The sequence below is a fragment of the Ipomoea triloba genome, chromosome 2 (genome assembly GCF_003576645.1).
Source record: "Ipomoea triloba cultivar NCNSP0323 chromosome 2, ASM357664v1".
In the NCBI taxonomy this organism is placed as follows: Eukaryota; Viridiplantae; Streptophyta; class Magnoliopsida; order Solanales; family Convolvulaceae; genus Ipomoea; species Ipomoea triloba.
In genome coordinates, this window is record NC_044917.1 from 8426633 (window position 1) to 8438974 (window position 12342).

At 41.3% G+C, this 12342-nt stretch overlaps 1 protein-coding gene across 1 annotated transcript; it reads left to right on the forward strand.

Annotated features, from left to right (window-relative positions):
- Nucleotides 1–429: 429 nt before the first annotated feature.
- On the forward strand, nt 430–11728 carry LOC116011459 (protein NUCLEAR FUSION DEFECTIVE 4-like). Its single transcript, XM_031251024.1, has 3 exons — nt 430–1030; nt 9924–11130; nt 11310–11728. Exons 1-2 carry the CDS (start codon nt 560–562, stop codon nt 11106–11108), a joined length of 1656 nt encoding a protein of 551 aa, XP_031106884.1. The 5' UTR covers nt 430–559; the 3' UTR covers nt 11109–11130; nt 11310–11728.
- The last annotated feature ends 614 nt before the right edge of the window (nt 11729–12342 follow it).

Here is a 12342-nt window from a genome sequence, read left to right on the forward strand (position 1 = left end):
CTTTGTAGAGCTTTAAAGGATTCAATTCATACCTTATAGTATCTTTAGATCATTTTTCTCATACGTGTTTTTAGTGGAGTTCGAACCCACATTGTAGTCTCCAATCATGACTTTGAAGTCAAGCGACAAACTAAAGCCTCGATAGCAACTTTGTGGAGTTTACTTGTTTGCCCAACGGGCATGTGTTTCTCACATGCTAATTAGGCCCATTAGGGTGGTCGTTAACTGATAACCACTTTACATTTCATCTTAATTAGATTCGTCTTATAAATAAGAATTTTTGAGACAATCTTACACAATTTTTTGTCAAAATGATTGATGAAATAATAACAATATAACAAACATCTCACTTCACAGCATTAAAAACATTATAGAAAGATGGTGAATCATTTATGAATGTGGAGCTACATAGTGAAATAAGTTGACAGAGGTCACAGGCTCATAGCTCGCAGCTCGCATAGAAAAGGCACCTGGCACCATGCTTCTTCTCTTGCAATTCCCATTCCCATAAAACCCAAAATCTAATCAAAAGTATTATTTGATCACGAAAAAGAAGGAAATGGATTTCGACCCGGATTACAACCCGAGATTCAAAACCAAAATCAGCACCAAGTTTGTCGCTACAGTGGCCAGCATATGGATTCAATCCACCAGCGGCTCTCTCTACACCTTCGCCATCTACTCCTCCGTCTTGAAATCATCCCAAGCCTATGATCAGTCAACCCTCGACACCGTTTCCGTTTTCAAAGACTTCGGCGCCAACGTCGGCGTACTCTCCGGCATCCTCTACTCCGCCGCCTGCGGTGGAGGCCCCTGGGTGGTGCTCTTGGTCGGCGCGCTTCTATGCTTCGCCGGCTACTTCCTCATGTGGTTGACCGTTGTGGGTTTGCTTCCCAGACCCCACGTGCTTCTCATGTGCCTCTACATGCTCCTTGCCGCTCAGGCCACCACCTTCTTCAACACCGCTAATGTTGTTACTGCGGTTCATAATTTCCCCACACATAGAGGGACTGTGGTCGGTATTATGAAGGTTTGATTCTCACCCAATCACCTACCTACAACTTAAAAACAAAGATTCATACTTCCAATTGGAAGTCTTATTATAAGTTTAGTTATTGTTAAAATCAATTCTTTATTCTTTAAGTGCTGTGTTAGTTTAGACTGATGATATCTGAATTCTGAGACATCACATTCTTAGCATTATTGTTTAACAAATTTGACGTAGCGAAAATGTTTGTTGATGTCATCATAGCTTTGGGACGTATAAATGATGTAACTAGTATTTGCACTGGTAGTTTATCTTTATATGAAAGGCTTGCTGGTTTGTGCTTCTAGTGGGATTTTGCTCTGGTATATTACTTAACAATAATACTGAAAAATTAAAAAAGAGAAAACAGTTTCTGTTAGTAAACAGGCCCTTAGTGTTCTGTACTGATGATATGATTTTTCTGAAATTATGCATTAGTATATTAGCAAATGCTTACTGATGGTGTTTGGGCATTTCCCTATTTCAATTTGATGAGTTGATGGCTAGAAAGGATACTCTTTTATTTTGAGGTGGCTCTGGGCACTAATGACAATAGATAGAGTTAATAACCAAAAACATCTCTCAACTATGTGATAATTCACAAATAGTCATCGATTATCAATTTTACCAATTAACTCAAACTATTCAATTCTTACTCAATAAGGTCCTCCGTTGAGTACCTTATTGAGTAAGAATTGAATAGTTGGACCTTATTGATTAGGAATTGAATAGTTGAGGACTTAATTTGGTAAAATTGATACTTTTGGACTACTTTGTGAATTATGACATAGCTGAGGGACAATTTTGGTTACTAACTCCAATCGATACAAAAGCCTTAAGATGCCAGTACTCAGTGAGGATGATGTGTTACTGTCCAATATGATAGACAAACTTAGAGAAGGCACCGAGATTATAGAAATTGCTTGGAATCCTGTTTCTTGACCAGCCAGTGAATTATGTCTTGTGTTGAGAATATGCAATCTTATATTAGGTATCCCATAAGTTGCTGCCTCAGCTGTCTCTGTACAACAAAAATATTTTGCAATAAACCCAATACAAGATTTCAAGGCACTTTTTCTTAAGTAAACTAAATTCTTGGTAGTAGTGCTTTTTGTGGTACCCTTGAGACAAGTCAATCCCGCGTTCTTGGTGAACCCAGTGACTGGTGTAGCCTTTAATTGTGAAAACCAGTGGCCTTTTAAAGAGCTTTCTAGTGGAATACTGGTTTAATTCTTGGGCAGTTAGACCTGATTTATGTGAACAGACAGTGCTAAGGATTTTTTACTTTCAGAAACATAGGATGCACGAACTGGAGAGAGGCCGAGAGCAGATTTGTAGCTTTGTAGGTTTGGAGTGTAACTAGAAGCTGAAGACTAGATTCGAATAGAGGGAGAAGCTATTTGGCTATTGGCAATAGTTAAAGCATAGGAAGCTACTTCTGTTCAGATGTACAATAGCTCCTGTGTTGATTGGTTCTGGAGCTTAAAATTTATTTATTTTTCCTGTTACTACATTGTCAAAAAATATTTATTTTTAAACTTATTCCTAGCCTGTAAAGATTAGATCATGAAAACTTGGTTAAGAGGCTTGAATCTAGCACCTCCATGCCCCAAGGTTACACCTGCCAGTGTAAATGCATTCTTTATATTCTAGAGAGCATTTCAGAATTACTAATTAGCACTGAAATCCCAGTGAGTTCACGATTGTGATGAGAGATGAACTTCTAACACACCATTAGTTGACTGGGAAAGTAAATGTTGTGAATTGATTTGCACATTGCAGACTTTAGTAAGACCGTTTATGACTGATTATAACCAGCCATTGCATTGCTAGAAGAGGCATACTCTATTTATTAGCCCTAGGGCATAGCGCATAGGTTCAATAATAGTCAAGATTTCATTTTAGTTCAAAGAGCAGTTTCTGATGGCCTATTGTGCCTGAATCTCTCTCTCTCTCTCTCTCTCTCTCTCTCTCTCTCTCTAAGGTTTAAACTTTGGCAGTTTATGGTATATTTGATGTGTGGATTCAGATTTCAGTAGGATTTCAATAAGTTTCAAGAGTTGAAATGCATTTTTTGAATTATCATTTTAAGTGTACATCTTATGTGTTAAACAATAGAATACCTAGAAAACTCAACTAGTATTCGTATATATGTTCTCTTCCGATGTACAGGAAGAGTAGAGCTATTTATAAGTGTAGAACTAACCCTAGCCACAGATTCCTAACACTAAAACCTAGGGCTAAGAGTAGATCTCTCAACTAACACCCTATATCTCTAACACCTCCCTCAAGTTGGAGCATAGATTTCAATCATACCCAACTTGTTACAGATGTATCACATGAACCATAAGACTTCATGTCTAGAACCATAAGTCTTGAACCACTTAAACCTTCGAAACATGCTGTGCCAAGTCAGTCCACAATGCACGCACCAACAAAGATTCTAAAAAGCTACAAACCAGGCCAAACACCACAACCACAGCGCACCTGCCTCTCACACCCCACACCCTTATCACCGCTGCTTAACACCGCATCCCACCGGCCTCTCACTCCACAGACCCTTATCACCACTGCCTAACACCAGTGTTTTCCCGTTTTATTGTTGCGTGCACACAAACTGGTTTCTCCTGAACCATTCTTCTTCAGCCGTCAGCCTTTCACAATAGCCGCGACATATGCCAGGTCCACACCACCCCTGGCACCTGTGCTGCCCATCACTGCAACACCCCTGTACACGGACGGCCTCCAACTCTCACACCTTAGCACTGCTCCAAATATGATACTAACCTCATAGGCTCATATTAAATTAACTTAAACAAGCGGCAACAAAATGATAAACCAAACACAAGCCCTCAAGACTTATTGACACGATAAACTAAACAACTCAAAACACCTACTGCCTAATTATTTATCAACTCTCATCCCAGCAGCCACACCATAAACCTACTGCCCAATCACTCTCATTTTCAACACTCCAACATCGACGACACCATTACTTCATCATCTACAACCATAGCATCTGGCGGTCATCACCAACCACTGTCCACTGCTGGAAATCCTCGCCAGCTACCACTACCGCAGGCTGCCAGGAGCATTCTGTTGCGCCGAAAATGAAAGAGAGAGAGGTGAAGCATCGGAGAGGAGGTCGCCGGAGAATAGGAGTCCAAGGTCACTGGAAATGACCCAGCTGCGCCACTGCTCGACAAGCTGGTTTGTCGTTGCTGATCCAGGTTTGTTGGTTCGCCCGAGAAGAACAGATGGAGAGAAAGAGAGACGAAGCTTCGAAAGCTGATCAAGACTCGCACAAGTGACACTACTAGGAAATGCGCTCATCAAAACGAGATGAACGAGACAAATTTCTGCCGAAAACCTCGCCGGAAATGGCCCCACGCGCCGGGGCGTGGTCGACGGAGGCGCGTGGAGGCTCCATTCGCCGCGAAACTTCTACCAGTTGCTCGCCTCCTTACGCCGATCAATGCCCAGTAGGCTCTGATACCATGTTAAACAATAGAATACCTAGAAAACAACTAGTATTCGTATATATGTTCTTTTCCTATGTATAGGAAGAGTAGAGCTATTTATACAAGTGTAGAACTAACCCTAGCCACAGATTCCTAACACTAAAACCTAGGGCTAAGAGTAGATTTCTCAACTTACACCCTATGTCTCTAACATGATGGTTAAAAGATCCCAAAGGAAAACATATTGCTGACAACTTGACACAAGTGTTAAACCTCAAGTTGTCTTCTGTCTGGTTACTGCTTTGTTTTGAATAGAATTAAATAGATCAAACAAGAATCATAGTTGGAAAGAGAAAATACAGAACATTTATGTTAGAGATATAGGGTGTTAGTTGAGAAATCTACTCTTAGCCCTAGGTTTTAGTGTTAGGAATCTGTGGCTAGGGTTAGTTCCACACTTGTATAAATAACTCTACTCTCCTGTACATATAAACACAGAATATATACGAATACTACTTAGTTTGCTAGGTATTTCATTGTTTAATATGGTATCAGAGCCCAGTGGGCATTGATCTGCGCAAGGAGGCGACGCCGCTGACTGGAGCTCCGGTGACCACGGGCGTGTGGAGGCGCGTGAGGCTTTTTCAGTGACCTTTCCGGCATAAAATTGTCTTCCCCGGCTCGTCCTGATGAGCCCATTACCTCGTGGTGTCATTGGTGCGCGTTGTCATCAGCTTCGTCTCTCTTTCACCTTCGACGAGCTGAGTTATGGCCGGCGGTGTGGAATTGGTGGTGGCTGACAGTTGATGATGGACAGTGTGCGATGGCCTAGGTTGGATCAAACTTCGGCAGCGTTGTTCTGGAGACGGAGTTGCAGGCACTCCAGGCAGCGAGGGTGAATCGGTTTGTGTTGGATTATGAAGCTGATAAAGTTGATAAGGGGAATAATTAGGCAGTAGGTTTTTGTTTTGAGTTGTTTGGTTTATCATATTAATATGTCTTGCGGATTTGTGTTTGGTTTATCGTGTTTTTTGTCGCTTGTTTAAGTTAATTTAATATGATGTTAGTATCATATTTGGAGCAGTGCCAAGGTGTGAGAGTTGGAGGCAGTTCTTGTACAGGGGTGTTGCGGTGATGGGCAACATAGGTGCCAGGGGTGGTGTGGACTTGGCATATGTCGTGGCTATTGTGGAAGGCCAACGGCTGAAGAAGTATGGTTCAGGAGGAACCAGTTTGTGTGCACGCAACAAGAAAATGGGAAAACACTGGTGTTAGGCAGCGGTGATAAGGGTTTGTGGAGTGAGAGGCAGGTGTGCTGTGGTGTTAGGCAGCGGTGATAAGGGTGCGGGGTGTGAGGCAGGTGCGCTGTGGTTGTGGTGTTTGGTCTGGTTTGTAGCTTTGTTGGTGCGATAAGGTGCATTGTGGACTGACGTGGCACAACATGGTTCGAAGGTTCAAGTGGTTCAAGACTTATGGTTCTAGATGTGGAGTCTTATGGTTCATGTGATACATATGTAACAAATTGGGCATGATTGAAATCTATGCTCCAACTTGAGGGGGGGGGGGGTGTTAGATGTCAGTAAAGTAGTAGTGTGCAGTAGTGTTGTGTAGTATATTAGTGTTATAGGCAGCAGTAAAGTTAGCAGAAAAGTGCAGCAGCAATGTTAGCAGAAAAGTGCAGCAGCAAAGTTAGACTTTGGCAGCAGCAAAGTTAGGCAGCAGAAAAGTGTAGTTAGGCAGCATAAAAATAGTGCAGAATTTGAGGAAGCTTGTCTTCTCTCATGTATATATAAAGATGTATCAGCTAGCTAATGTAGAGACAGAAATCAGAGAACACAGAAATATAAGTCTTTTAGCTACTGCCCACACTTAAGCTTTTCTCCCCATTTTAGTTATTAACATGGTATCAGAGCCTACTGGGCATTGATCGGCACAAAGAGGCGAGCAACCGGCAGAAGTTTCGCGGCGAACGGAGCCTCCACGCGCCGCCACGCGCCACCGTCGGCCGGAGCTCCGGCAACCGCTCGCCGGTGCGTGACGGCGCGTGAGGCCATTTCTGGCAGAAATTTGTCTCGTTCGTCTCGTTTTGATGAGCCCATTTCCTGATGGTGTCACTTGGGCGAGTCTTCATCAGCTTTAGAAGCTTCGTCTCTCTTTCTCTCCCTGTTCTTCTACGGCGAACCAGCAAACCTGGATCAGCAGTGACGAACCAGCTTGTCGAGCAGTGGCGCAGCTGGGTCATTTCCAGTGACCTTGGAATCCTCTTCTCCGGCGACCTCCTCTCCGATGCTTCATCTCTCTTTTTCATTTCCTGCGCAGCAGAACGCTCCTGGCAGCAGAGCTCCCGGCAGCAGATGCAGTAGTGGCTTTCCGGCTGCTATGGTTGTAGATGAGGAAGTAATAGGTGTTTTTGATGTTGGAAGTGTTATAAGGAGGGAGGAACTATTTGCAGTAGGTTTGTTGGGCAGCATGTTTTGGGTTTTGTGTTGTTTTTAGTTAATGTAAAAAAAAAAAAAAAGGAGGGGCAGTAGATTGTTTTGTTTGGTTTAATTTATGGGATTGTTTTAATTTGGTCTTAAGTTTAGTTTGTGTTGTTTGAGTCATGGGATCCGTCTCATATTTAGAGTCATGCTATGGAGTAAGTGAGAGGTGCGTTGTGGTGTTTAATTGGGATGGCGAAAATGGCAATCCGTCATCGGAGAAGAAAAATAGCATAAAGTTTTGGCCGAATGATAGTAGGCTTCGTGGTCGAGTTGACAATCTTGGTAGCCGAATGATAGTAGGCTTCGAGGTCGTGTTGACAATCTTGGTAGCCGAATGATAGTAGGCTTCGTAGTCGAGTTGACAACCTTGGTGGCCGAATGATAGTAGGCTTCGAGGTCGTGTTGACAATCTTGGTAGCCGAATGATAGTAGGCTTCGTGGACAATCTTGGTGGCCGAATGATAGTAGGCTTCGTGGTCGTGTTAACAATCTTGGTGGCCGAATGATAGTAGACTTCGTGGTCGTGTTGACAATCTTGGTGACCGAATGATAGTAGGCTTCGTGGTAAACTAGAAAGACATTGACATGTTTGGTGACGAGGAGGCGTTTATTCGAGGTGTTATCACTCTACCTCATCTTACTACTGATCTACAAGTAGCTGATGTCTTTACAAAAGATTTAATACGCCAAAGACACAAGTTTCTCAATAGCAAATTGATGCTGATAGACTTACCCGCATCAATTTGAGGGGGGATGTCAGTAAAGTAGTAGTGTGCAGTAGTGTTGTGTAGTATATTAGTGTTATAGGCAGCAGTAAAGTTAGCAGAAAAGTGCAGCAGCAAAATTAGACTTGGGCAGCAGGCCAGCAGCAATGTTAGCAGAAAAGTGCAGCAGCAAAGTTAGGCAGCAGAAAAGTGTAGTTAGGCAGCATAAAAATAGTGCAGAATTTGAGGAAGCTTGTCTTCTCTCATGTATATATAAAGATGTATCAGCTAGCTAATGTAGGGACAGAAATCAGAGAACACAGAAATATAAGTCTTTTAGCTACTGCCCACACTTAAGCTTTTCTCCCCATTTTAGTTATTAACATGGTATCAGAGCCTACTGGGCATTGATCGGCACAAAGAGGCGAGCAACCGGCAGAAGTTTCGCGGCGAACGGAGCCTCCACGCGCCGCCACGCGCCACCGTCGGCCGGAGCTCCGGCAACCGCTCGCCGGTGCGTGACGGCGCGTGAGGCCATTTCTGGCAGAAATTTGTCTCGTTCGTCTCGTTTTGATGAGCCCATTTCCTGATGGTGTCACTTGGGCGAGTCTTCATCAGCTTTAGAAGCTTCGTCTCTCTTTCTCTCCCTGTTCTTCTACGGCGAACCAGCAAACCTGGATCAGCAGTGACGAACCAGCTTGTCGAGCAGTGGCGCAGCTGGGTCATTTCCAGTGACCTTGGAATCCTCTTCTCCGGCGACCTCCTCTCCGATGCTTCATCTCTCTTTTTCATTTCCTGCGCAGCAGAACGCTCCTGGCAGCAGAGCTCCCGGCAGCCGATGCAGTAGTGGCTTTCCGGCTGCTATGGTTGTAGATGAGGAAGTAATAGGTGTTTTTGATGTGGGAAGTGTTATAAGGAGGGAGGAACTATTTGCAGTAGGTTTGTTGGGCAGCATGTTTTGGGTTTTGTGTTGTTTTTAGTTAATGTAAAAAAAAAAAAAAAAAAGGGAGGGGCAGTAGATTGTTTTGTTTGGTTTAATTTGTGGGATTGTTTTAATTTGGTCTTAAGTTTAGTTTGTGTTGTTTGAGTCATGGGATCCGTCTCATATTTAGAGTCATGCTATGGAGTAAGTGAGAGGTGCGTTGTGGTGTTTAATTGGGATGGCGAAAATGGCAATCCGTCATCGGAGAAGAAAAATAGCATAAAGTTTTGGCCGAATGATAGTAGGCTTCGTGGTCGAGTTGACAATCTTGGTAGCCGAATGATAGTAGGCTTCGTGGACAATCTTGGTGGCCGAATGATAGTAGGCTTCGTGGTCGTGTTAACAATCTTGGTGGCCGAATGATAGTAGACTTCGTGGTCGTGTTGACAATCTTGGTGACCGAATGATAGTAGGCTTCGTGGTAAACTAGAAAGACATTGACATGTTTGGTGACGAGGAGGCGTTTATTCGAGGTGTTATCACTCTACCTCATCTTACTACTGATCTACAAGTAGCTGATGTCTTTACAAAAGATTTAATACGCCAAAGACACAAGTTTCTCAATAGCAAATTGATGCTGATAGACTTACCCGCATCAATTTGAGGGGGGATGTCAGTAAAGTAGTAGTGTGCAGTAGTGTTGTGTAGTATATTAGTGTTATAGGCAGCAGTAAAGTTAGCAGAAAAGTGCAGCAGCAAAATTAGACTTGGGCAGCAGGCCAGCAGCAATGTTAGCAGAAAAGTGCAGCAGCAAAGTTAGACTTTGGCAGCAGCAAAGTTAGGCAGCAGAAAAGTGTAGTTAGGCAGCATAAAAATAGTGCAGAATTTGAGGAAGCTTGTCTTCTCTCATGTATATATAAAGATGTATCAGCTAGCTAATGTAGAGACAGAAATCAGAGAACACAGAAATATAAGTCTTTTAGCTACTGCCCACACTTAAGCTTTTCTCCCCATTTTAGTTATTAACATTAGAGATATAGGGTGTTAGATGAGAAATCTATTCTTAGTCCTAGGTTTTAGTGTTAGGAATATGTGGCTAGGGTTAGTTCTGCACTTGTATAAATAGCTCTACTCTCTTGTACATATAAACACACAATATATACGAATACTACTTAGTTTGCTAGGTATTTCATTGTTTAACAATTTGAATCCTAAATTTTAGTGCATAAAATGAATACAATTCTTTTTGTGACATATTTTAGCTTGAGCCTTGAAATTCAATATCCTATTTTTTTCTCTTCCTTTTTTTACTCTCTGCTACTTTAGGGTTTCCTTGGGTTGAGTGGAGCAATATTAATCCAAGTATATCGGACAATGCTTAAGAACAAGCCTACTTCATATCTTCTGTTGTTGGCGATTTTGCCATCCAGCAGTTCTTTGCTATTCATGTGGCTCGTTAGGATTTGTGAAACAACTGAAGAGGATGAGAAGAAGCATCTGAATGGTTTCTCTTTTGTTGCTCTGATCCTAGCTGCTTATCTCGCAACTGTTATAATTGTTGAAAGCATATTCTCTTTTGATCTATCAGCACGAATCGCTACATTTTTGGTGCTCATTTTGTTGCTACTTTCTCCTATTTTTGTTGCAATTGGAGCCTACAAGGAGAAATCTTATAGAATTATAAAATTCCTACTCGAACAAAACCCAGTTATGGATGAGCAAAACAGATCCCATGTTCACACTGTCAACATTGGACAAGATCCTACTGAGTACCATCAGTTGCCTGAGAGTTCTGATCAAGCGGGAGATACAGATGAGAGGAAGACCCCAGAATCTGGAGAGAACCTGAATCCTTTTCAGGCAATGTGCACAAGTAGTTTCTGGTTTTTGTTTTTCACCACTGCCTGTGGTATGGGCTCAGGATTGACGACAGTGAATAACATGAGCCAAATTGGAGAGTCTCTTGGTTATGGAAGCTTAGAGATAGATACTTTGGTATCTTTATGGAGTATCTGGAATTTTCTAGGCCGTTTCGGAGCTGGTTATGTTTCAGATTATTTCCTCTATGTACTTGGATGGTCAAGACCATTATTTATCGTCATTACTCTTGCTCTTATGAGCATTGGCTATATTGTGATTGCTTTAGGTCTGCCTGGTGGTCTATACGCTGGCTCCATTTTGGTGGGTATATGTTATGGATCACAATGGTCACTAATGCCAACAATCGTTTCTGAAATATTTGGTGTAGTACATATGGGAACAATATTCAATACGATAACAATAGCAGGCCCTATTGCAACTTATATTCTTTCCGTGAGAGTGGTTGGATATTTCTATGACAAAGAAGCAGCATCGGGTGAACTGAACATCTGCACTGGGACACATTGCTTCATGTTGTCCTCTTTCATTATGGCAGCCACCACTTTCTCGGGCGCTCTTGTTGCCTTGGCCTTGTTCTTCCGGACTAGGAACTTCTATAGAAATGTTACAAGACTGGCACATCCCAACTGACAAAAGACTCATATTTGGTTCGGTTAGTCCCATATTTCTCACTTGCTTTACATATCGTGAGTAACTTGTTGATTATAAACGCCTGTGTAGCTTGTGATTCCGCTTACCTATATTGAGAAATTTGATGATTATGTCATCTGTATCTTGTTATTGTTATTCCGCTTACCTAATGGCGACGTACTGCTTTAACTCACTTTGTAGATCATCGGATTGGAGAGAAAACATTTTGGGGCTGACCGTACGTTCATTCTTGAGCAAATTCGGGTTTTTGGGACCGAGAAATGCAACTTTGCCCTCTGTGTCTGAAGCACATTTAGCTGCTTCAGCTTGGCCTTTATCACAGTGATGAGGTGACATTTCTTCATTGTGCAAGGCTTTTACTCTTGTAAAGGATTATTGTGTATTATATAGGTGATTATTATGTATCAGGTTGCCAGTTTCTCTAGACTGGATGGGGTTAGAAGTTTTTTCTTTTCCTCTATATTTACTTAGCGGTTTAAGCACTCAGTTAGTTCCTGTATTATTGTGAGATGTTCAATTTAGTCTTGTACTATTAAATTGGTCAATTTAGTCCATGTATTATTAAATAAAAGTATTAAGGTCACTGTTCATTATGCCAATGTGCCAATGCGCCAGTTTCCGTTGTATTGGTTTTTTGATCGGAAACCAGTAATCTTTTTCTTCTTTTTTTTTTTTCAATCCGTTTTTCTAATATTTTGTTTGTTATTTGGAAGAAAAACAATTGGGTAAAACATAGTTATTGTTAAATCTTTTTAGTTAACAATTAAAATTTTAATTATACAATTCATTTTATTTGTCATAAAATGAACTAAATATACAAATATAGTTTTTTAGAATGCGTTCGATAAATGAAAACAAGAAATAAAAATATTTTGTTAAGTTATTTTCTTGGTTTCCTAATAAATTCTAAAATTAAATGAATGATTTACTTTGAAGCCTGATTAGAGTAATGGTTTGTCAGTTTCTAGTGGGTTCCATTCACATGTCATGCTTTACTAGGATTTTGATTTAGAATTTCTACGCTTTTATTCTTCTTCCCAACAACCAAAAGTATATTTTTTTATTCCAAATTTAAATATGTGAATTCTATAGTCAACTATTTATGTACACTGCCCACTTGATGTCCCAACTCCCGACCCCAATTTGACAGAATAAAATTTCAAATGTCACCTGTAAATCTATAATATATACTTAATTTATTAATAAAAATTTG

Excerpts from the sequence above, each read along its gene's own strand:
- LOC116011459 (XM_031251024.1), top strand. The coding sequence starts at position 560 with ATGGATTTCGACCCGGATTACAACCCGAGATTCAAAACCAAAATCAGC. Across the intron at positions 1,031-9,923 it reads CTGTGGTCGGTATTATGAAG|GGTTTCCTTGGGTTGAGTGG; the intron begins GTTTGATTCTCA and ends CTGCTACTTTAG.